Genomic DNA, 27222 nt, shown 5'->3' on the forward strand with positions numbered 1-27222 from the left:
TCCAAAAAATGTATGTGTATATATATATATATATATATATATATATATATATATATATTATATAAAATATAGTTTCCTTGTGTAACACAACAATGCAATGAACACTCTAATACATGTATGCTTGTGTATTTGTGAGAAAGTTTCTTTAACCTATATACAAGTGAAATTATTGAATCTTAGGATATGACTTCTTTGTACAAAAATCCAGCCAAATTGGTCTCTAAAGGGGTTGCAGTGATTTATACATTTGCCAGTAACATATGAAAGTTGCTTGTCTTTACATCTTCTTTAGCATTTATTAACTGAATTTTTAACTTTTGCCAGTCTTAGAGGAATGAAATAAATATCTGGCTTTTTCCTGATTACCAGTGAGGTTGAACATCTTTATCTTCTCCGATTATGTGACTTGTCATTTCACTATTGCATATACTATCATAAAGACTTTGTCAAGTTTAATTTCTTCTTAAAATAGAACATCTATGAAATGCCAAGTACTTTATTTTAAAATTTTATGATGAAAATTTTTAAACTTTTAGAAACGTAGAAGTAATAGCAGGGGTTAGTACATTTGGGCTGCTATCACAAAATACTACAAGCAGGGTAATTTATAAACAAATATATTTTCCACAGTTATGGAGGCCAGGAAGTCTGTGATGAAGGCACTGACAGATATAATGTCTGGTGAGGGCACTTCTTTTTGGTTCATAGATGGCGACTTCTTGCTATGTCCTCACATGGTTGAAGGGGCAAAAGAGCTCCCTTGGGCCTATTTTATAAGGGAGTAATACCATTCCTGAGGGATCTAACCACCTCTCGAAAGGCCCAGCCTCCTAATACTATCACCTTGAGGATTAGGATTTTGACATACAAATTTGGGGACATACACAAACATTCATGCCACAGCAAATAGTACAATGAAAACTATGTTAAATGTTGATAGCACTTTGCTATTATTTGATACATATTTTTCAGCTCAGTCATTTTAAAGTAGATTGTAATATAACACATTTTGCAACATTTCATATTCCATCTCTAGGATATATGGGAATTCTATATGACAAAAATACCTTAATATCATTGAAAATCTAGTCCATATTTACATTTTCTCAAGTGTTCCCAGTATGTCTTTTAAAAACTTTTAAAATTTAGGATTCAGTGAGGGACTGTGCTTTGTGTTTGGTTGTTACTTGATTTTATTTAAAAATCCCCTATCTTTTACTTTTAGCACTGTAAGAATAAAGACTAGTTTGTAAAGTAGGCAATTTGGTTTGTAGAATATGCCTTGTTCTGGATTTGTCTGTGTCTTGTGGTTAGCTTTTTTTTCCCTAACTTTTAAGTTCAGGGGTACATGTGCAGGTTTGTTACGTAGGTAAACATGTGCCATGGTGGTTTGCTGCGCAGATCATCCCATCACCTAGGTATTCAGCCCAGGGTCCATTAGCTGTTCTTCCTGATGCTCTCCCTGCTCCACCATCCCCCCAACCCACCCCACAGGCCCCAGTGTGTGTTTTTATCCCTCCCCCTACCCTCCCCCACCCACCATGTTACCATGTGTTCTCATCATTCAGCAACCACTTATAAATGAGAACATGTGATGTTTGGTTTTCTGATCCTACATTAGTTTGCCGAGGATAACAGCTTCCAACTCCTTCCATGACCCTGTAGAGGACATGATTGCCTTCCTTTTGTGGTTAGCTTTTTTCTCTACCCCCTGCATTTTCTATGAAACAGAATTGGGATCTAAACTTGATAAGATCCAGGTTAAACAGTTTCAGCAAGAATGCCTCACAGGTAATCTGTGTACTTCATAGTGTGTCACATCAGGAGGCATGGAATGTTTGGTTGTCTCGTAATTAATGATGCTAATAACTTTTGCCACCTGGTTGAGGTAGAGGCAAACCGGATCTCAATGTTAGGTTTTTTTTTTTTTTCTTAGTAACTAACCAGAGGGGTGATACTTAAGCACCACGTGAATGTCAAGTTCTTCATTAACCCTTCATTGTTTTTTTTTTTTTGAGACAGAGTTTCGCTCTTGTCACCCAGGCTGGAGTGCAATGGCACGATCTTGGCTCACCGCAACCTCTGCCTCCCGGGTTCAGGCAATTCTCCTGCCTCAGCCTCCTGAGTAGCTGGGATTACAGGCATGTGCCACCATGCCCAGCTAATTTTTTGTATTTTTAGTAGAGACGGGGTTTCACCATGTTGACCAGGATGGTCTCGATCTCTTGACCTTGTGATCCACCCGCCTCGGCCTCCCAAAGTGCTGGGATTACAGGCTTGAGCCACCGCGCCCGGCTCATTAACCCTTCACTTAGACACGTTAGCATTTATAGGTATCCCTTTCTTGAATCAACTATTCTATGAGGGTTTTTAGAGTGGTGATTTTTCTAATTCTCTGATTTTTCATTTTTAGCTGACAGTCTTCTATAAAGATCTCTCCCCTGTTAGCTGGAGCTGTTTGGTTACCTTGACATATAGTTTCTATTGAAAATGCAGGATAAATGCTTAATGCTTTTTATTTAATCACTAATATTTAGAATAAAGAATTGATATAATAGTATCCAGTGGTGTCAAATGCATTTCTCTCCACCCGTGCCTCTCAAAAGCACAATTTTGGATTCAGTGTTATAGTCCTAACCATTATTCTGTTCGATGCTGAAAAACTTATACATGTGGTCAGTGGGAGCAATTTCTGCTTTTAGCATAACCTTACTAATCTTTGAATACTTCCTTGTTTTCTAGAATATATCATGGTGTGATTTGTGTATTCCTAACCTGAGACCTGAAATAGGCCATTTCTCCCAGATGCAGTGGTTTCTTTTAGCGGGAATGCTATTTAGAAACCAAAATTTGAGTGCCCATAATGCTTTACTTGTTGAGTGCCCCTACTTCTTTTTTATTTATTTATTTATTTAGGAAGGGAGGAAGGCAGGAAGGGAGGAAAGGAGGAAGGGAGGGAGGGAGCAAGGAAGGGAGGGAGGGGAAGGAGGGAGGAAGAGAAGGGAAGGAAGGAAATCAGGCAATGAGAGAGACATTGCTGACCTGGATCTAGAGGTCTATGAGTTGATATCTTTTTTTCTTTTTTTGAGAGAAGGAAAGAAAAAAAAGTGAAGGAGAGGAAGAAGAGGGAGAGAGAACGGAAATGTTGCTTTATTCTTAAAAAAATGTGTATTAATAATGGCCAATCAATATTTCATTTAAACCTGTGAGTAGGTGTGATGTGGTATTGACAAGAATGTATATTTTGTGTATTTAAAGTGGAGAGCTCTATAAATATTTATTAAGTTTACTTGTTCCGGATCTGAGTTCGAGTCCTTGATATCCTTATTAATTTTCTGTCTCATTGAGTCTAAGTTTCTCTGTATCTGGATGTTCCGATCGTTAGCTCTTGTTGTTGCATTGATCCTTTTACCACTGTATCTTTTTTTTGCTTTAAAATCTATTTTATCAGCTATGAGAATTGCAACTCCTGCTTTTTATTTATTTGTTTATTTTTGCTCTCCATTTGGTTGGTAAATCTTTCTCCATCCCTTTGTTTTGTGTCTTTGTGTATCCTTGCATGTGAAGTGGGTCTGGATGTAGCATACCGTTGGGTTTTGGCTGTATCTTTTGATTGGGGGATTTAGTCGATTTAAATTTAGGATTGCTGCCATTTGATGTTAACTGGCTGTTTTATCCATTCATTGATGTAAATTCTTCTTTATGTTGATGCTCTTTACTTTTTGGTTTATTTTTAGAAAGGCTAATACTGGTTGTTTCTTTCTATGTGTAATGCTTCTTTCAGAAGCTCTTGTAAAGCAGGCCTGGTGGTAATAAAATCTCTGAGTACTTGCTTGTTCATAAAAGATTTTATTTTTCCTTCAGTTGTGAAGCTTAGTTTGGCTGGATATGAAATTCTGGGCTGAAGGTTCTGTTCTTTAAGGATGTTGAATATCGGCCCCTACTCTCTTCTGGCTTGTAGAGTTTCTGCTGAGAGAGCTGTTGTAAGTCTGATAGGCTTCCCTTTATGGGTAACCTGACCTTTCTCTCTGGCTGCCCTTAGTATTTTCTCCTTCGTTTCAACCCTGGTGAATCTAACGATTATGTGCCTTGGGGTTGCTCTTCTTGAGGAATATCTTTGTGGTGTTCTCTGTATTACCTGGGGTTGAATATTGTCCTGCTTTGCTAGTTTAGGAGAATTTTCCTGAATAATATCCTGAAGAATATTTTCCAGCTTGGATTAATTCTCTCCGTCGCATTCAGGTACACTTATCAAACGTAAATTTGGTCTTTTCACATAGTCCCACGTTTCTTGGAGACTTTGCTCATTCCTTTTTATCCTTTTTTCTCTAATCTTGTTTTCTCATTTTATTTCATTAAGTTGGACTTTGACCTCTGATATCCTTCCTTCTGCTTGAACAATTCGAGTGTTTAAACCTGTGCATACTTCTCGGAGTTCCTGTATTGTATTCTTCATTTCCATTAATTCACTTATATTCCTCTCTAAGTTGTCTATTCTCATTAGGATTTCATCAAACCTTTTTTCAAAGTTCTTAGTTTCTTTACATTGGGCTACAACATGTTCTTTTAACTCACAGAAGTTTCTTATTATCCATCTTCTGAAGCCTGATTCTGTTAATGGAATGCACTCATTCTCCATCAAGCCTTGTTCCCTTGTTAATGAGGAACTGTGATCCTCTGTAGAGGGAGAGGCATTCTGATTTTGAGTATTCTCAGCCTTTTTATGCTGGTTTCTTCCCATCATTGTAAATTTATCCACCTGTCGTCTTTGTAATTACCAACTTTCTTTTTTTTTTTTTTTAAATTTTTTATTGGATTTTAGGTTTTGGGGTACATGAGCAGAGCATGCAAGACAGTTGCATAGGAACACACATGGCAGTGTGCTTTTCTTTCCTTCTCCCCTTCACCCAGATTTGGCATTTCTCCCCAGGCTATCCCTCCCCACCACCCCCTCCCACTGGCCCTCCAGTTTTCCCCCCAATAGACCCCAGTGTTTGGTACTCCCCTTTCTGTGTCCATGTGTTCTCATTTTTCATCACACGCCTATGAGTGAGAAACAAGCAAGGGGGAAAGGATTCCCTGTTTAACAAATGGTGTTGGGAACACTGGCTAGCCATGTGCAGAAAGCAGAAACTGGACCCCTTCCTGACACCTTACACTAAAATTAACTCCAGATGGATTAAAGACTTAAACATAAGACCTGGCACCATAAAAACCCTAGAAGGAAATCTAGGCAAAACCATCCAGGACATAGGAGTAGGCAAGGACTTCATGAACAAAACACCAAAAGCATTGGCAACAAAAGCCAAAATAGACAAATGGGACCTAATGAAACTCCACAGCTTCTGCACGGCAAAAGAAACAGTCACTAGAGTGGATCGGCAACCAACAGAATGGGAAAAAATTTTTGCAGTTTACCCATCTGACAAAGGGCTGATATCCAGAATTTACAAAGAACTCAAACGGATTTACAGGAAAAAAACAAACAAGCCCATTCAAAAGTGGGCAAAGGATATGAACAGACACTTTACGAAAGAAGACATATATGAGGCCAACAATCATATGAAAAAATGCTCATCGTCACTGGTCATCAGAGAGATGCAAATCAAAACCACATTGAGATACCATCTCATGCCAGTTAGAATGGTGATCGTTTAAAAATCTGGAGACAACAGATGCTGGAGAGGATGTGGAGAAAAAGGAACACTTTTACACTGTTGGTGGGAGTGTAAATTAGTTCAACCATTGTGGAAGACAGTGTGGCGATTCCTCAAGGCCTTAGAAATAGAAATTCCATTTGACCCAGCAATCCCATTACTGGGTATATATCCAAAAGACTATAAATTGTTCTACTATAAGGACACATGTACACGAATGTTCATTGCAGCACTCTTTACAATAGCAAAGACCTGGAATCAACCAAAATGCCCATTGATAATAGACTGGATTGGAAAAATGTGGCACATATACACCATGGAATATTATGCAGCAATCAGAAATGATGAGTTTGTGTCGTTTGTAGGGACATGGATGAATCTGGAGAACGTCATCCTCAGCAAACTGACACAAGAACAGAAAATGAAACACCGCATATTCTCACTCATTACCAACTTTCAAATTAGGTCTCTGAGTGGACGTCCAAATTGTTAATTCCCAGGGCCGAAATATGAGCAACCCACTGCGCCTGCCAAAACAGCGGCGTTAAGACTGATGGTGCTTTTCTGCCTGGGAATCTCTAGTCTGGTTTCCTTCTTGAGTCTGTAATAGGCTACTCTGCCTTCCCGGAGCTCCAAACGTCGGTCAGAAGGGGAACCAGTCCTGTTTACTCTTCACCAAAAGCTGCCGCGCCAAGGTGCCAGCAAAACTGCTGCACCAGCCACAAGAGTCACACTGGCGACCCATGTGGCTCCTCCAAACCTCGGTCAGAAGGAGAGCCAGTCCCGTTTACTCTGCACCAAGAGCTGCGGCGCCAAGGTGCTGGCAAAACCGCTGCGCCGGCCACAGGAGTCATGCTGGCGACCCGTGCAGCTCCTCCAAACCTTGGTCAGAAGGGGAACCAGTCCCGTTTACCCTGCACCAAGAGCTGCCACGCCAAGGTGCCGGCAAAACTGCTGCGCCGGCCACAAGAGTCGCGCTGGCGACTCGTGCGCTCCTCCACTGAGAATCTTCTGCTCCATGAGCGACCAAAATTTGTCTAAAAGTGTGGCGTCCCCTAATTCGCTGAGCTTTCACTGGGAGCTGCAATCCCGAGATGTTAGCGATCAGCCATCTTGCGTCGTTCTCCGAGTGCCCCTACCTCTAAGCCTTTTTATGGAACAGAACTAGGAAACGTTCTTTAAAAAATCATGAAGATGTTTATAGATTAAGTTGCTTTGAACCAATCCATTGTCAAAAATAACTAGAAGAGCTAAACAAAAAGTGTAAACTATTTGAAATCACTGAAAGCTACCAGGGCAGTGAGAAATTGCAAAATCAAGATCTCAGAGAAGCGGGAAGCTCAGCTACATGATCCCAAATGATTTGGGACCATCTTCCCCCTAAAGAGATCCTCTAATTCTGAATGCAGTGACTAACAAATAGAATTTGAGTAGAGCTTTTGACAGACCCTGTGGTTGGGGAGTATAAAAATTGGAGTTCATGTCCGGGTGCCGTGGCTCACACCTATAGTCCCAGCACTTTGGGAGGCTGAGGCAGGCGGATCACCTGAGGTCAGGAGTTTGAGACCAGCTTGGCCAACATGGTGAAACCCCATCCCTACTAGCTGGGCGTGGTGGCGGTCATCTATGTCCCAGCTCCTCAGGAGGCTGAGGCAGGAGAATTGCTTGAACCTGGGAGGTGGAAGTTGTGGTAAGCCGAGATTATGCCATTGCGCTCCAGCCTTGGCAACAGAGAGAGACTCTGTCTAAAAAAAAAAAATTGGAGTTCATCAGCAAATATTCAGGGCTTTTGATTGGGACTCTGAAAGAGAGTACACCTTAGCAATAATAGTGAGCTGGAAATAGACTGTGTTTCACAAAGACTGAAGACCAGTTTCAAATTATCTCTATCTCTGATAGGATTAATTAAGAATTGTTAAGAACCAATTGCCAGGACACTTAAGCTCTATGTTTGCCAGAAGTAAATGTAAATCCTCTTTGGAAGAAGATACTATCATTCAGAAACTTAAATTATCTTGCAAACTTTCATATGTAGTAATTTCTCAGTATCTGAGGAGGATTGGTTCCAGGGTCCCCCCACCCAGACCAAAATCCATGGATGCTCAAGTCCTTGATTTAAAAAGAAACAGGTAGTATTTGCATATAACCTATGTACATCTTCCTGTGTACTTTAATTTCTAAATTACTTATGATACCTAATACAGTGTAAATGCTATGCAAATAGTTGTTATACTCTGTTGTTTAGGGAATAATGATGGGAAAAGCCTACATGTTCTGTACAGATGCAGCCAATCATTTGTTTTTTTAATATTTTTGAGTTGTAGTTGGTTGAATCCACAGATGGAGAACTCATGGATACAGAGGGCTGACTGTACAATGTTCAGAATTCCATTCTTAAAAAATACTAGTAAATGCCTTTTACTTACCATTTATATGGTTACAAATATTATCTCCCAATATGTTTTGGGACTCCATTAAGAAAGCATTTTACTTTCTTAATGGAGTCATGATGAATAAAAATTCTTAATTTCAATATAGATAAAGATATCAAGCCTTTTTCTTTTAGTGATTATTGCTTTTGTGTCGTGTTTAAGAACTTCTCTAACCTGAAATCATAAGTATATTTTCCTATACTGTCTTCTTAAAGCACCACAGTTTTGCATTCCATATGCCTTCAGTTTGCCTAGAATGAATTTCAGTGAAGTATGGAACAGGAATTCAAACGTTTTGTTTTCTATTTGTCTTAAGCTGTCTCTCAGCATTATTTGTGGAAAATACCCTCTTAATGGTTTTAGTTTCCTTTGCTTAGTTTGGCATATAATAGACTGTCTATGAATGAATTTGAATAAAGGATAATATTTGGTAGTGTGAAACCTTCTATAGGTTCCTTGTGGTTTTCAAATATATTGTCTAATTTACTAATTGATTTTTTAGTCTATTCTCCTTATGTTCTATTTTACTTAACAATTATAAGGGCCTTTCATTTACTACTGAAATCCTATTCAGTAGTAAATAATGTCAAATTTACTAAATAAATGTCAACTTTTCTTTGCATCGGTTTTAAATTTCCTTTTGTTTATCATAGTGGTCTTTACAGTTATGAGATTTGCTTGATACATTTTCTTGAGCCTTTTGCCTTAGACTATGTTTCTTAATCCTAATAGAACATTACAGTCACCTGGAGAGATTTTAAATGCTACCTGCCATTTGGGTTCTACCCCGACCCAATTATAGTATTTTTAAAGTTTCCCAGTTGACTTTTGTATAGTTAAGGTTGAGAAGCACTGGTCTGAGACATGACTGGATACTTTTGGTTCTTCAGATTGTTTTTTAGGTCAGTTTTTCTTTTTGGCAAAGTCCCATTTGATTGTATAAGTTTAAAAGGAATTTCCCTTTTTGACATATTTTATGAAACTTTTACTCTTTGACATCTAAAAACATACATAGAAAGTTTCTGAAGATTGTTATGTAAGTGTTATTTATGGCTAAATTTTTTTGTCCCTTCACATTTCATATTCCATACAATTAAATCCAACAGATATTTATGGAGCATCTGCTTTGTGCCCGGCATTATACAAGGGCTTGGTGAACAAGAGAAGGTCTTTGACCTTCTGGAGCTTATAGTCTGTACTTCTGAGTAATCATAAGTATAATGAGCTATTCAGAAGAGGTGGGGGAATAGGGTTCTGTGCAGTTGTACTGCTGGATGGTTGAACCCATTCTGTGAGTCAGGGAATGTCTCCCTGAAGTAACATTTAAGCTAAGACTTTAAGAACAAGTTCAGAAAACACATTATTTAGATAAACTGGACTTTTTCAAAATTAAAAACTTTTGTGTTTCAAAGGACATTATCAAGAAAGAAGACTTTCTTGAATGGGAGAAAATATTTGCAAATCATATATCTGTGAAGAGTCTACTACTACCAGAATATATAAAGAACTTATACAACCCAACAAACTGACAACTCAATTAAAAAATGGACAGAAGATATGAATAAACAGTTCTCCAGAGGAGATATACAAATGGCCAACAAGCACATGATAAGATGTCCAACTTTGGCCAAGTGCAGTGGCTCACGCCCTTAATCCCAGTCACTTTGGGAGACTGAGGCAGGTGGATCACCTGAGGTCAGGAGTTTGAGACCAGGCTGGCCAACATGGTGAAACCCCATCTCTACTAAAAATACAAAAATTAGCCGGGTATGGTGGCGAGCACCTGTACCCAGCTATTTGGGAGGCTGAGGCAGGAGAATCACTTGAACCTGGGAGGTGGTAGATCGTGCCACTACTCCAGCATGGGTGACAAGAGCAAAACTCCATCTCAAAAAAAAAAAAAATGTCCAGCTTCACTGGGCATTAAGAAAATGTAAATCAAAACAGTAAACTGCCACTTCACACTCAGCAGACAGTTATCATAAAAATAATTAGAAAATAACAAGTATTGGTGAGATGTAGTAGAAATGGTAGCCAAAAGATGTAAACAACCCAGACATCCATTAACAGCTGAATGGATAAATGAGTTGTGTTATACACATATAAAGGAATAATAGCCATAAAAAGGACTGAAATACTGATACATGCTGCAACCTGGATGCACCTTGAAAACGTGTTAAATGAACTGGAAACTAAGATTACCCATTGTGTGACTCCTTTCATAATCAGAATAAGCAATCGCATCGAGACAGAAAGTAAATTAGTGGTTGCCAGGGAACTGCGGAGGGGAGATAGGAAGAGATTATTTAAAGGGTATAGGGAGGTGGTGGTTGTATGACGTTGTAAGTGCACTAAATGCCAGTGAATTGTATACTTTAAAATGATTAATTATATAAATTTCACTTCCAAAAATGTACATAAACTGGATTAAATTTTTAAAACTTGTATGACCATACAGTTTTGTATGACTGTACGGTTTTAAGTGCATAAGTATTTCTTCTGAGTGGAGTTGGGCAACCTAAATAACAAGCAGAGAGAGGTTCCCTGGACTAAAATGATGTTATTTGGCAGCAGCGTTGCGGTGGGAATGTGCTTGCTATGTGTATATTCAAATAGGTAAAGGAAGACTAAGGTTTTTAAAGGGAAAAGGAGGTAATTGTTTTGAAATGATTATCCTTGGTTACAGAGATCAATAACAGGAGTGATGCCAGTCTAAGGTTGGACAGGCAGTTGTTGGGCAGATGTCCTTGCGGAAGTATTTTTTGTGTAAGATTGCAGTGCCTTTGAGCAAGCAAGGCTGTGGTTTTTGCAGTCTTGTGATAGTTTTTTTGTTAAGGTAAACAAGTGTGAAACCCTCTTTTCTTTGTTTCCCAGCTCTATATGTCAGATTTTTTTAATATACTAGTGATTTCATTTTGATTCTGATAATTTTCACAAATTATTACAATTACTGTTATTGCATAATATTTTACAGATTTTCTTCATTATAAACATTAAAAATGAAATTGATTGGAAATGCATCTTCTAATGGTATGGACTTTAGAAATGTCGTTTAGTCTATTTTTCCATGGATGACTGCTACATGAATAAATGGTACAAGGGTTCAGCATAAATTCTGTTCCTTGCCGGGCGCGGTGGCTCACGCCTGTAATCCCAGCACTTTGGGAGGCTGAGGCGGGTGGATCACGAGGTCAAGAGATCGAGACCATCCTGGTCAACATGGTGAAACCCCGTCTCTACTAAAAATACAAAAAATTAGTTGGGCATTGTGGCGCATGCTTGTAATCCCAGCTACTCGGGAGGCTGAGGCAGGAGAATTGCTTGAACCCAGGAGGCGGAGGTTGCGGTGAGCCGAGATTGTGCCATTGCACTCCAGCCTGGGCAACAAGAGCGAAACTCCGTCTCAAAAAAATAAAAAAAAAATTCTGTTCCTCTTTTATGATTTATTAGAATCAAGTGCTGAGAAACCTCGTTGATGTAATTAAATGGTAATGGAAAGAGTTTAGTTATGGCAGTGTCACTCAGTTTTTTGAACTTCTGAGTCATATACTAAAAAGCATATAACAATTTAGCATAAAATTGACTTAATGATTAATTGACTCACAACTCAGGTTTTCAGTCAGTGTTTTTGAAATGTGAAGAATTGGAAAGCAGTTCACTTGCATAACAACTTGGTAATCAGAGTAATTTACTACTTTCTCAACACGTGCACCAGCATTTCCAGTCCACCCTATGTTCAGTGCTTCAGAAATTTTTGCCTGTCAGGGAACTATATCACGGTAATAGACATAAGTTAGGGGAATGTTTTTCTTTTGTAAAATGGAAAAGCATTAATGTTAAAAGGAAAAAGGGAACGATGAGTTCTCATGACACAGGCAGAGTAGTTTTTAAAATGATTACTGTGAGAGATGAAAATTTTCTGATGCTCTTAAAGCTGTCTGCGTACATCGACCTCTTTAAATCTTTGTGTACTTAGTACCATACTCTTTCTGAGGTTCTATATAAAGTGCTGCTTACAGCCTGCTTTTAGCTATGAATCTTCGAATACCTTGGAACTTCTGTGCACTGTGAATAAAAAGAGGTGAAATAGGGGAAAAAAAGTAAAATTTGACCCTAAAGCTGTCTTTGAAAATGACTTTTTTTTTTTTTTTTTGAGATGGAGTTTTGTTCTGTCGACCAGGCTGGAGTGCAATGGCGTGGTCTTGGCTCACTGCAACCTCTGCCTCCCAGGTTCAAATGATTCTCCTTCCTCAGCCTCCTGAGTAGCTGGGATTACAGGCGCCCACCACCACACCCGGCCAATTTTTTTGTATCTTTTTAGTAGAGACAGGGTTTCACTATGTTGGCCAGGCTGTTCTTGAACTCCTGACCTCCTCATCTGCCCGCCTTGCATCCCAACGTTTTAGGATTATAAGTGTAAGCCATTGGGCCCAGCTTTTTTTTTTTTTTTTTTAATTTTGTTCTGGAATAAATGTAGAGTAAATACAAAATTCTTAAATTGATTGGCTTAGGAGTTTTGGCTTTTCTTCTTATTCCTTTTTAAAAAATTTTCCCAGGTCAATGAATGGTCACTGAAGATAAGAAAGGAAATGAGAGTTGTTGACAGGCAAATAAGAGGTAAGTTATCATTTTATGTCTTCTATTTTTTTACCCTCTTGGTATATTTTGCTTCATTTCATAAAAATAAACTGCATTTATATATTGTAAGACATAGTTTAATTCCAATACCAGTTATTTATGGCTGACTTATTTTGCTTTTTAATTCTGTAATTAGTATTAAAGAAAGATAATGAGTTAGAAGAAGCTTTATATTTTAGAAGAGCAAAAGAAACTTCTTGCTACTTACAAAGAAATGTCTTTGATGGAATTCAAATTACGTAAATTGTACATAAGTAAGGAATACAATTCTATTGTCACTGCTCTATTTGTTTTAGCATGACTGTAAATTGAGCACAGTATGTTTATAAAGTTTTTTTTGAGTACCATTTAAGGTGATTTGCAAAGGAATGATAATGTTTAAAAATTTTAAGCTTTTTAACACTTTCATGATTGGAGAAGAATTAATACAATAAAGGAATCACAGTATTACTTTCTTTAAAAAGAATTGGAGAGGGAAATTCCACTCTCAGCCATGAAGGAGTATAATTGCTTTTCTACTTGGATTCTGATTGTAAATAAAAGTTTGGACAAAGCAAGAGAGAAAAAGCTGGACAAAATCTGTGAAACAGCTATTTTCAGACATTAGACAGCTGACAGTACAGGATTGTGATCACTGAGAGATGAGAAACAAAGACAGAGCCTTAATAAGATCCTGGTTGTTCTGCCTGGAGATGATCGCTGGATTATAGCCCATGGAAGGAGGTTCCAAGCAGAGTATAGTGGTTTCACTGGGTTGAGAATAGAGATAAGCATTGAGGGAGGCTGAAGTGGCTAGAATTGGTGGAGCAGAGTATCAGAAAGAAGGGAAATACTCAGAGAAAGAACTTCAAATGCCTCCACAGGATCCATTGGAGTCTTTGGCCAAATACTAAGCTGTGCATGCTTAGAATTAAATTTCAAGAGACTGGGCAAAGAACAATTAGTAGGAACAGAACAACTATTAGGAAGCTGCAAGCTAGATAATTCCTAGAGCTAATAAAGGATTCAGAAGTGGTTGAATTCTGTTCAGACATAGAAAAGAGACTTTGTTGAACCTCTGGGATGTTCAGAGAGACCTCAGAATAGTCACACCTTAATAATAAGGATCAGGTAGTCCTGGAAAAAAGGCTACCACAAGCCTATTACCAACCAACCAACAAGACTTAAAAGACTTGAAGGCTGATTCGCAGGTAATTTGACTGCTTGCCAAAGTAAAGATTAACGCTCTTTAAGGGAAGACTATAAAATTAAGACACCTAACAATGAAACATCCACAGTGGCCAGCATCTAATGAAATATTATTGTGAAGAATCAGGAAAAAATGTGTGTACCCCAAATCAGAAGAAAAGCCAGGTATTATAAATAGATTTTTTAAGAAAAACCCCAACCCCCCCACCAAAAAAAAACCCAGATGATCAAATTAGCAGTCAGGGATTTTTAAACAGCTATTTTAAATATGTTGAGGTTAAAGGATAACATGAATATAATGAGGAGATAAATACAAAATACAGAAAAGAACAAAATGAAATTTCTAGAGATGAAAGATTTGAAATGAAGTGAAATTAAATGAAAACTTCACTGAATGGATTTAATAGCAGATTAGACATTACAGAAAACAAGATCAGTGAAAGTGAAGATACACAAAATCCAAAATATTCCAGTGAGCATTTCCATTGACTGTCTTGTCCGCACCCCAAATATTTCAGATTTTGCATTCGGATTTTCTGATTAGGGATACACAACTGGTATGATGCAAACATTCCAAAGTCTAAAGTCTGAAAGACATTTGGTCTGAAGCATTTTGGATAAGGGATATTCAACCTATAATACAAATTATCCAAATTGTAGTACAGACAGAAAAAAGGAAAAAACAGCACACAGCTTCTGTGACCTGTGGGACAATGTCAAGTGATCTAATATATGTAATTTGAGTCTCAGGAGGAGAGTGGTCAGGAAGGGATCAGGGGATCATATGAAAGTAGGTGAATATTTTCCAAACATGATGAAAACTGTTAAGCCTGCAGATCCAAGGAACTCATCTCCAAATAGAATAAAACCATACAAAGGCATAGCATAATCAAATTACTGAAAACCAAAATGATAAAACCACTCCCCCAAAAGATAAATTTCGGTCCAAGAAACAGTGATAAGAATGATTTTAAAATTCTTATCAGAAACAGTGCAAACTAGACTATCTTTCATATGGTGAAAAAAACCCACAAAACCACCCCCATGTTATCCTAGACTTAAGTCCAATCAAAGTAACATTTATAGGTGAAGGTGAAATAAAGATATTTTCAAACAAAAGCCAGAAAGAATTTATTGCCAATACAAGAAATGTTAAAAGAAGTTGTAGAAAGAACCCAGGATGGGGAGGTTGCAATGAGTTGACATCATGATGCTACTACACTCCAGCCTGGGTGATAAAGTGAGTCTCAAAAAAAAAAAAAGAAGCTCATTTAAATTCACATTAGAGTGTTACAAGATTAGGATGTTAAGCATAATCCCCATGGTATCCGTGAAGAAAATGGCTATATAATATATACAAAAGACAATGAGAAGGGAATTAAAACATTTCATTACAAAAAAAAATTAAGTAAACACACAAGAAAACATTAGTACAGGAAATAAGGGAAAAAATAGCTGTGGCATATAGAAAATAAATGGCAAATTGGAAGAAGAAAATTTGTCCTTATCAATAATTTCTTCTTTTTTTTTTTTTCCTTGAGACAGGGTCTTGCTCTGTCATCAAGGCTGGAGTACAGTGGCTCACAGCAGCCTTGACTGGGCTCTCGAAATCCTCCCATCTCAGCCTCCCAAGTAGCTGGGACCAGATAATTTTTGTATTTTTTGTGGAGACAGGGTTTCACCATGTTGCCTAGGCTAGTCTGGAACTCCTGGACTCAAGCAATCCTCCCACCTTGGCCTCCCAAAGTGCTAGGAATACAGGCATGAGCCACTGTGCCCAGTGCACAGTAATTTCTTTGAATATAAATGGATTAAAGTCTCTAATCAAATAACAGACATTGGCAGAATGGATTTTTAAAAATATAGTCTTATATTTAAAAACATATGCTGTCTACAAGAGTAAGATTTTAGATCCAAAAACACAAATAGGTTGAAAGCAAAAGGATGGAAAAAGATTTTATGGACATAGTAAATAAAAGACAGCAGGGACAGCTATGTTATTATCAAGTAAAATAGACCTTAACTCAAAAAAGATTATATGAGACAAAGAAGGATATTATATATTATTAAAAGATTAAATACAGCAAGAAGATAATACGTGTACATATTTATGTATAGAACAACAGACTGTCAAAACATATGCAGCAAAAGTGGGCAGAATGGAAGAGAGAAATGGTTCTTTCATAATAGATAGAAACTTCAGTACCCCACTGTCAACAGTGGGTATAAAAACTAGATAGGAATTAGGTAGGAAAACAGGGGACTTGAAGAATGAAGGCAGAGCGTGGTGGCTCGCCCCTGTAATCCTAGCACTTTGGGAGGCCAAGGTGGGTGGATCACCTGAGGTCAGGAGTTCAAGACCAGCCTGATCAACCTGGTAAAACCTCATCTCTTGAAAATACAAAAATTAGCTGGGTGTCATGGCGTGTGCCTGTAATCCCAGCTACTCAGGAGGCTGAGGTAGGAGAATCGCTTGAACCTGGAAGACAGAGGTTGCAGTGACCCAAGATTGTGCTATTGCACTCCAGCCTGGGAGACAAAGCGAGACTCCATCTCAAAAAAAAGAGAATGAAATAAACCAATTAGATCTAAAGATGTATACAGAATACAAAAATACACATTCTTCTCACATACACATGAGACATTCTTTAGGATAGACCATATGTTAGACTACAAATCAGATCTCAATCAAATTCAGAAGATATATGTGTTATCTTCTCTCACCACAACAGAATGAAATTAGAAATCAGTAACAGAATACTGAAAAATTCACAAATGTATGGAAATTAAGCAACACATTCTTAACCAGTGGGTGAAAAAAAGAAATCACAGGGAAATTAGAAAATACTTACAGGCAAGTGAAAACCAAATCACAACATACTAGAAGTTAGAAGGTGCAGCAAAAGCAATGCTCATAGGAAAATTAATAGCTGTAAATGCTTACATTAAGAATGAAGGCCAGGTGCAGTGGCTCACACCTGTAATCCCAACATTTTGGGAGGCCAAGGCGGGCAGATTGCTTGAGCCCAGGAGTTTGAGACCAGCCTGGGCAACATGGCGAAACCCGGTCTCTATCAAAAATGCAAAAATTAGGTGCTGTGGTCTGTGCATAGTCGCAGCTACTTGGGAGGCTGAGGTGGGAAGATCACTTGAACCTGGAAGCAGAAGTTACAGTGAGTTGTGATGGCGACCAACATTCCACTCCAGCCTGGGTGATGGGAATGAAACCCTGTCAGAACAGGAACAGACTCAACCCAACACTAGCAGAATGAAGAAAATAATAAAGATTAAAGCAGAGACAAACAGAACAGAAAAAGATTAGAGAGAATTAACAAAATCAAAAGTTGGTTCTTGAAAAAGACAACAAAATTGGTACACCTTAACTAAATTGACTAAGGAAGAATAGAAGGGTAAAAGTACAAAAATCAGAGTTGAAAGTGGGGATATTACTACTGATTCCACATAAATAAAGATTATAAGAATAGTATGCACGATTGTATGTTAATAAATTGGGTAACCTAGATGTGATGGACAAATTACCAGAAATATAAAACTTACCAAGATTGAAACATGAAGAAATAGAAAACATGAATAGACTTATACCTAGTAGGGAGATTGAATCAGTAATCAAAAATATCCTGACAAAGAAAACCTGTGGTCCTGATGACTTCACTGGTGAATTCTACCAAACAATTAAAAAGAACTAACACCAGTGCTTCTCAAATCTCAAGAAATTGAAGAGAAGAAAACATTTCCTAATTCATTCTATGATGCTAGTGTTGTCCTGATAATAACCTCAGACAAAGATGCTGTGAGAAAGCTATAGACCAGTATCTCTTATGAACATTGGTGTAAAAATCTTCAACAGAATGCTAGCCAACCAAATTCAGCAATACATTGAAAGGAGTATACATCATGACCAAGTGGGATTTATCCTGGAATGCAAAAATGATTAAACATATAAAATTTGATCAGTGTAATAATACACATTTAACAGAATGAAGGGGAAAAGAAACTTGCATTATCATCTCAATTGATGCAGAAAAAGCATTTGTCCAAATTCACCGTTTCATGCTAAAAACACTCAACAGTAGAACGATCCAAGATGGCCGATCGCTAACATCCCGAGATTGCAGCTCTCAGGGAAGGCGCGGAGAACTAGAGGACGCCACACTTTCAGACAAAGTCTGGTTGCTCACGGAGCAGAAGATCCCCCAGTGGAGGAAACACACGGGTCGCCAGCGTGACTCTCGTGGCTGGTGCAGCGGTTCCGCCCGCACCTCGGCGCGGCGGCTCTCGGAGCAGAGTAAACACATTTGGAGGACCGGCCCGGGCCCCCAGCACAACACCAGAGCCCGACGCAGCGGCAGTGACGGCACCTCGGTGAGGCAGCGCTCGGCGTAGAGTAAACGGGACGGGTTCCCCTTCTGACCGAGGTTTGGAGTCCTGGGAAGGCAGAGTCGCCTACTACAGACACAAGAAGGAAGCCAGACAGGAGAATCCTGGGCAGAAAAGCACCATCAGTTTTAACGCCGCTGCTCTGGCCCTGGGAACTAACAACCTGGACGTCCACCTAATCTGAAAGTTGGTAATTTCAAAGACGACAGGAGGATAAATTTACAATAATGGGAAGAAACCAGTGTAAAAAAGCTGAGAATACTCAAAGTCAGAACGCCTCTCCCTCTAAAGATGATCACAGTTCCACATCAACAACGGAACAAGGCTTGATGGAGAACGAGCGCCTCCTGATGACAGAATCACGCTTCAAGGAATGGATAATAACAAACTTTGGTGAGTTAAAAGAACATGTTGTAGCCCAACGTAAAGAAACTAGGAACTTTGAAAAAAGGTTTGATGAAATCCTATTGAGAATAGACAACTTAGAGCGGAGTATGAGTGAATTAATGGAACTGAAGAATACAATACAGGAACTCCGAGAAGTATGCACAAGTTTAAACACTCGAATTGTTCAAGCAGAAGAAGAGATATCAGAGGTCAAAGTCCAACTTAATGAAATAAAACGTGAAGAAAAGATTAGAGAAAAAAGGATAAAAAGGAATGAGCAAAGTCTCCAAGAAATGTGGGACTATGTGAAAAGACCAAATTTACGTTTGATAGGTGTACCTGAATGCGACGGAGAGAATTAATCCAAGCTGGAAAATACCCTTCAGGATATTATTCAGGAAAATTTTCCTAAACTAGCAAAGCAGGTCAACATTCAACCCCAGGAAATACAGAGAACACCACAAAGATATTCCTCAAGAAGAGCAACCCCAAGGCACATAATCGTTAGATTCACCAGGGTTGAAACGAAGGAGAAAATACTAAGGGCAGCCAGAGAGAAAGGTCATGTTACCCACAAAGGCAAGCCTATCAGACTTACAGCAGATCTCTCAGCAGAAACTCTACAGGCCAGAAGAGAGTGGGGGCCAATATTCAACATCCTCAAAGAACAGAACCTTCAGCCCAGAATTTCATATCCAGCCAAACTAAGCTTCACAACTGAAGGAAAAATAAAATCTTTTATGAACAAGCAAGAACTCAGAGATTTTATTACCACCAGGCCTGCTTTACAAGAGCTTCTGAAAGAAGCATTACACACAGAAAGAAACAACCAGTATTAGCCTTTCTAAAAATACACCATAAAGTAAAGAGCACCAACATAAAGAAGAATTTATACCAACGAATGGATAAAACAGCCGGTCAACATCAAATGGCAGTAACCCTAAATATAAATTGACTAAATCCCCCAATCAAAAGACACAGCCAAAACCCAATGGCATGTTACATCCAGACCTGTTTCACATGCAAGGATACACAAAGACTCAAAACAAAGGGATGGAGAAAGATTTACCAACCAAATGGAGAGCAAAAATAAATAATAAATAAATAAAAAGCAGGAGTTGCAATTCTTGTATCAGATAAAATAGATTTTAAAGCAACAAAGATACAGTGGTAAAAGGATCAATGCAACAACAAGAGCTAACGATCCTAACACCCAGATACGAGACTTAGATTCAATGAGACAGAAAATTAATAAGGATATCAAGGACTTGAACTCAGATCCGGAACAAGTAAACTTAATAAATATTTATAGAGATCTCCACTTCAAATACACAAAATATACATTCTTGTCAATACCACATCACACCTACCCATAAGTTTAAATGAAACATTGATTGGCCATTATTAATACCCAATTTTTTCAAAATAAAGCAATATTTCCATTTACTCTCCCTCTTTTTCTTCCTCTTTCTTCCTCTCCTTTACTTATTTTTTTTTTCTTTCCTTCTCTCAAAAAAAAAAGAAATCAACTTGTAAACCTCTAGATCCAGGTCGGCCATGTCTCTCTCATTGCTTGATTTCCTTCCTTCCCTTCCCTCCCTCCCTCCCTCCATGCTTCCTCCCTTCCTTCCTTCCTTCATCCCTTTCTTCCTCCCTACCGTCCTTCTTCCCTCCCTTCCTGCCTTCCTCCCCGCCCCCCCCAAAAAAAAAAAAAAAACACTCAACAACTAGGAATAGAAGGAAATTACCTGAACATAGTAAAAACCATGTATGGAAAGAAACCACAGGGACTATTATATAGTAAATGGTGAAAGACTAAAAGCTTTCCCTCTAAGATCAGGAACAAGGCAAAGAGGCCCACTTTTGCCACTTGTCTTTAGCGTAGTACTGAACTTCTAGCCAGAGGAATGGGACAAGAAAAAAAATAGTTGAAAGTATCTAAGTTGGAAAGGAAGAAGTAAAAATCTCTGATATTATATGTATAATACCCTAAAAATTTTTCAAAAAACACCCATTAGAACTAATAAACAAATTCAGTAAAGTAGCAAGATACAAAATCAGCACCAAAAACATCACTTGTATGTCTCTATATTAACAATGGACAATCTGAAAAGGAAATCAAGAAAACTAATTTTCAGTAGCATCCAAAATAACCAAATACTTAGGAATTTATTTAACCAAGGAGGCAAAAGACTTGTATAATGAAAATGATGAAAGATTGCTGAAAGAAATTAGACGAATAAATGGGAAGACACCTCATTTTCATGGATTGGGAGATTCAGTGTTATTAAGATGTCAGTACTTAATATTATTAAGATTGCAAAGCAATCTTACACATTCAGTGCAATCCTTTTCAAAATCCCAATGACATTTTTTATAGAAATAAAGATATCTGTTCTAAAATTCTTACAGACTCTTAAGAGACCCTAAATAATCAAAATAGTCTTGAAAAAAGAAACAAAGTTTGACAACACACTCCCTGGTTTCAAAACTTGCTACAAAGCTACAGAGATAACATCAGTATGATACTGACATAAAGACAGATGTATAAACCAATGGAATATAATTAGGAGTTCAGAAAAACTATGTGTCTGTTGTCAACTGATTTTTGACAAGGGTGGCAAGACCATTCAGTGGTGGAAAGGACAGTCTTCAACAAATGGTGCTGGGAAAACTGGATATTCATATGCAAAAGAATTCAGTGGGACCTTTGCCTAACTATGTACACAAAAATTAACCCAAAATGGATCAAAAACCTAATGTAAGAGCTAAAACTATAAAACACTTAGAAAAAAACATAGGACAAAACTTCACAACATAAAGAACAAACTGCTGAGCATGGTGATGGGTGCCTGTAGTCCCAGCTACATGGGAGGCTGAGGCTCTTGAGGCCAGGAGTTTGAGGCTATAATGTGCTATAATCATGCCTGTGAATAGCCACTGCACTATACCCTGAGGAACATAGATCCCATCTCCAAAAAATAAAAAAAAAAGTAGACAAACTGGACTTTATGAAAATCAAAAACTTTTGTGCATCTTAAAAAGATTACCACACTTTGGGAGGCCAAGGCGAGTGGATCACGAGGTCAAGAGATCGAGACCATCCTGGTCAACATGGTGAAACCCTGTCTCTACTAAAAATACAAAAAATTAGCTGGGCACGGTGGCGCATGCCTGTAATCCCAGCTACTCAGGAGGCTGAGGCAGGAGAATTGCCTGAACCCAGGAGGCGGAGGTTGCCGTGAGCCGAGATCGCGCCATTGCACTCCAGCCTGGGTAACTAGAGCGAAACTCTGTCTCAAAAAAAAAAAAAAGATTACCGGGCAGGGCACAGAGGTTCATTCCTATAATCCCAGCACTTTGGGAGGCTGTGGCGGGTAGATTGCTGGAGACCAGCCTGGGCAACATGGTGAAACCCAATCTGTACAAAAAAAGAAAAAGAAAAATTATACATTAACAAAATAAAAAGATGTTACCAGCAGAGGAAAAAGGCAACTCATAGAACAGGAGAAAGCATTGATCTGACAAGAGATTGTTATTGCGAATACTTATAGAACACCTAAAATACAACAACAACAAAACAACTTGACTCAAAAATGGGCAAAGGACTTGAATAGACTTGGAATTTCTCCAAAGAAGCTGTACAAATTGGCAGTAAGCACATGAAAAGATGCTCAACATAACCAATCATTAGGGAAATGGAAATCAAAACCACCTCATACCCATTAGGATGACTACTATCAAAACAACAACAAAACCCCCAGAAAATAACAAGCATTGGTGATGATGTGGCGAAATTGGAACCTTTGCATACTGTTGGTGAGAATGTAAAATGATGTTGCCACTCTGAAAAACAGTACAGCTGTTTCTCAAAAAATTAAAAATAGAATTACTATAAAACCTAACAGTTTTACTTTTAGGCATATACACAAAAGAAAGCAGGGTCTAGAAGACATATTTATACATCCATCTTCTTCACAATAGCTAAAAATTGGAAATAACTCAAGTGTCCAGTAACAGATGATTGGTTAAGTAAAATATCATATATACATACAATGGAATATTATTGAGCCTTAAAAAGAAAGTTCTGACATATGCTACAACATGGATAAACCTTGAGAATACGATGCTTAGTGAAATAAGCCAGTCAGGAAAAGAAAAATATTATATGTTTCCACTTAAAGGAAGTACCAAGGGTAGTCAAATTCATAAAGACAGAAAATAGAATAGTGGATACCAGGAATTAGGGGGAAAGGGGAAATGGAGAGTTGCTGTTTAGTGGGTGCAGAATTTTAGGGAAAGATGAAAAGAGGTCTGGGCTGGGCGCAGTAGCTCACGCCTGTAATCCCAGCACTTTGGGAGGCCAAGGCAGGTGGATCACCTGAGGCCAGGAGTTCAAGACCAGCCTGGCCAACACGGTGAAACCCGTCTCTGATAAAAATACAAAAATTAGCCAGGCATGGTGGCGGGTGCCTGTAATCACAGCTACTTGGGAGGCTGAGGCAGGAGAATTGCTTGAAACATGGGAGGCAGAGGTTGCAGTGAGCTGAGACCACACCATTTTGCACTCCAGCATGGGCAACAAGAGTGAAACTGTCTCAAAAAAAATTAAAAAGAGTTCTGGATGGAACTGATGGTTGCACAGCAATGTGAATTTATTCCACTGATTATACACTTAAAAATGATTAAGATGGTATATTTTAAGTATTTTACCACAGTTTTAAAAATTGGAGAAAACACTAGTGATCATAAAGCGTACCTGTGACTGATGCTGGTGTGAGACTTCTAATATGTTTAGGCTTTCCTTAAGTTGCAGGTTTTTAGAAATGATTAGTGACTGTGTAGAAACTGTACTCTTATAATTGTGGGAATACTACTTGTTGATTATTGGAGCAAGCTTTGGAATGCATTTATAGTAATTTTTTTTTCAGTTCTTAGGGCCAGTACCAACAAATGATAGAATGAGCTTGAAAAAGGTGTTTTGAAATTCTGTCAAGTATAATAGGATCGTACTTTTCTTTTGAACTACTTTGATGATGTTTCTGGAAATGATTAATATTCACTACATTATTTTGATTTCATTTATGTCCTTCTATATGTTTTTCTATTTAATAGACACATTTAGATCACAATAAGAATGTATTTGAGTGCCAGTAAGCCAGTAAACCTGACTTACCCTAGATTTTTGGTGTTCTGTTCTAAATTTAGATATCCAAAGAGAAGAAGAAAAAGTGAAACGATCTGTGAAAGATGCAGCCAAGAAGGGCCAGAAGGATGTCTGTGTAGTTCTGGCTAAGGAGATGATCAGGTCAAGGAAGGCCGTGAGCAAGCTGTATGCATCCAAAGCACACATGAACTCGGTACTCATGGGGATGAAGAACCAGCTCGGTAAGACTGCACTTACCTTACAGTCACCTTGTAAAGCCGATGTTGCTGTTACTACCAACACGTGTGTTCCTTTAATAGGAAAAACTCAACTTTGGTTTTTATTCTTTGTATTTTCTTAGTGTTGAGTGTTGTACAAATGCAAAATATAATAATATTGGTTGTTTTCTTTTGCCAGTGTTTTTAAAATAATAATGAAATCCACATATAAATCTGCTTTGTTTAGAAGTTAGAACGTATTGAACAGTGCTACCAAGTGACCTGAGAACTGAGTTGTAGGATTTAAGAGGCCAGCCTAGATGTTTGGAGGGAGGATGAAGAACAGTTCACTCCCTTTGTCTTAGGCCCAGAGCAGCCCCAGGCAAAATGTTAAAACACAGTGTTGGGCTTTGGCTTCCCTCCTTTTCTGCTTCATCTCTGTCTACGTGTTGCTTCCTCACATCTTAGGAATCTGCAGACCACATGATGGGTATTCGGCGTATGTGGGAACTGTCCATTTTACATAACTTTTAGGAACTCATAATATTTAAAATAAGAATAGTTATCATAATATTTCAAACAAGAATTTCCTTTCGGTGTCCAGTACAGTACTATTTGTGGTCGTTCATCTGGTTGATTTCTTTTCTTAAATTAGGAAGTCCTAACTCAGAATTACAGTTCTTTAGTAATGGCAGCATGTGACTGTTAGATATTTAGATTGAATACAGACTCAGGAATTATGGAGAGCCAGACATGGTGGGATGCAATTGCAGTCCCAGCTGCTCAGGAGGCTGAGCAAGGAGAATTAAGTGCTTGAGCCCAGGGGTGTGAGGCCACAGTGAGCGATGATTACACCTGTGAATAACCACTGCACTTGAACCTGGACAATATATATGTAGCAAGTCTGTGTCTGTAAAAAAGAAATTATGGAGACATTTTTCACTAAAGAATATTTTCAGCTCTCTGTCAGATACTTCATTGATCACACTCAAAAGAAGTTAGAAGATGAAGTGTTTTAATTTATAGGATGGTGCCAATTGAGTTTGTAATGCATTATTTGGTTGTATTTGGCTCTGGGTATTTTCTTCACCTTTAATTTTAACATTCGAATGTGGCTTTAAAATATGCCTTAACCATGAAGGTGTCATTAGTTTCTTTATCCAAAGACTGAAGAGAATAATCATGGACTGGGAAAGAGTAAAAATAATGACAAAATATACCACATCTTCTTTAAAAAAAAATCTATCAATATTATCTTCACTTTTATTTATTTTTATTTTTTATTTTTTGAGATGGAGTCTTGTTCTGTCACCCAGGCTGGAATGAAGTGGTGGGATCCCGGCTATGACAACTTCCACTTCCCAGGTTCAAGTGATTCTCCTGCCTCAACCTCCCGAGTAGCTGGGATTACAGGCACCCACCACTACGCCCAGCTAATTTTTGTATTTTTAGTAGAGACGGGGTTTTGCCATGTTACCCTGGCTGGTCTCGAACTCCTGACCTCAGGTGATCCACCTGCCTCAGCGCACTGCAAAGTGCTGGGATTACAGGCATGAGCCACCACTCCCAGCCTATCTTTACTTTTTTTTTTTTAATTTTAGTAAGAGTTACTTTTTTTTTTCTTTAATTGTACTTTAGGTTCTGGGGTACATGTGCAGATCATGCAGGATTGTTGCATAGGTACATACATGGCAAGGTGGTTTACCACCTTCATCCCCCCAATCTCTTAAATCTGGTATTTCTCCCCACGTTATCCCTCCCCACCCTCCCCACTCCCCGCTGTCCCTCCCCTAGCCCCTCAAGCTGACCGCAATGTGTGATGCTCCCCTCCCTGTGTCCACGTGTTCTCATTGTTCAACATCCGCCTATGAGTGAGAGCATTCGATGCTTGGTTTTCTGTTCTTGTGTCTGTTGCCTAAGAATGATAGTTTCCAGATTCATCCATGTCCCTTCCCTATGAAGGACACGAACTCATCAAATTTTATAGCTGCATAGTATTCCTTGGTGTATATGTGCCACATTATCCAGTCTGTCATTGATGGATATTTGGGTTGGTTCCAAGTCTGCTATTGTAAACAGTGCTGCAGTGAACATTCGTGTGCATGTGTCCTTATAGCAGAATGATTTATAATCCTTTGGATATATACACAGTAATGGGATTTCTGGCTCAAATAGAATTTCTATTTCTAGGTCCTTGAGGAATCGCCACACTGTCTTCCACAATGGTTGGGCTAATTTACACTCCCACCAACAGTGTAAAACTGTTCCTATTTCTCCACATTCTCTCCAGCATCTGTCGTCTCCAGATTGTTTAATGATCGCCGTTCTAACTGATGTGAGATGGTATTGCAATCTGGTTTTGATTTGCATCTCTCTAATGACCAGTGATGATGAGCATTTTCTCATATGATTGTTGGCCTCATATATGTCTTCTTTTAAAAAGGGTCTATTCATGTCCTTCGCCCACTTTTGAATGGGTTTGCTTTTTCTTGCAAATCTGTTTTAGTTCTTTGTAGATTCTGGATATTAGCCCTTTGTCAGATGGGTAGATCACAAAAATTTTTTCCCATCCTGTTGCCGGTTTGCTCTAGTGATTGTTTCTTTTGCTGTACAGAAGCTCTGGAGTTTAATTAGATCCCATTTATCTATTTTGGCTTTTGTTGCCATTGCTTTTGGTGTTTTAGCCATGAAGTCCTTGCCTATGCCTATGTCCTGAATGATTTTGCCTAGGTTTACTTCTAGGGTTTTTATGATGTTAGGTCTTATGTTTAGATCTTCAATCCATCTGGAGTTAATTTTAGTGTAGGGTGTCAGAAAGGGGTCCAGTTTCTGCTTTTTGCACATGGCTAGCCAGTTTTTCCAGTACCATTTATTGAACGGGGAATCCTTTCCCCATTGATTGTTTTTGTCAGGTTTGTCAAAGATCAGGTGATTGTAGATGTGTGGTGTTGCTTCTGAGGCCTCTGTTCTGTTCCATTGGTCTATGTCTCTGTTTTGGTACCAGTACCATGCTGTTTTGATTACTGTGGCCTTGTAGTATTGTTTGAAGTCAGGCAGCATGATGCCTCCAGCTTTGTTCTTTTTGCTTAGAATTGTCTTGGCTGTGTGGGCTCTCTTTTGGTTCCATATGAAGTTTGAAGTGGTTTTTTCAACTTCTG

The 27222-nt window shown here is 38.5% G+C and overlaps 1 protein-coding gene across 2 annotated transcripts in view; it reads left to right on the forward strand.

Moving 5' to 3' along the window:
* The window catches only part of CHMP3 (charged multivesicular body protein 3), a 64015-nt gene that overhangs the window by 7412 nt on the left and 29381 nt on the right, over positions 1–27222 (forward strand). For both annotated transcript variants that reach the window (XM_002757526.7, XM_035273389.3), the window contains exons 2-3: positions 12646–12706; positions 23909–24088. In XM_002757526.7, the coding sequence (XP_002757572.3) occupies positions 12646–12706; positions 23909–24088 (241 nt within the window). The remainder of the gene's footprint in view (positions 1–12645; positions 12707–23908; positions 24089–27222) is intronic.

The sequence above is a fragment of the Callithrix jacchus genome, chromosome 14, assembly GCF_049354715.1.
Source record: "Callithrix jacchus isolate 240 chromosome 14, calJac240_pri, whole genome shotgun sequence".
Lineage (NCBI taxonomy): Eukaryota > Metazoa > Chordata > Mammalia > Primates > Cebidae > Callithrix > Callithrix jacchus.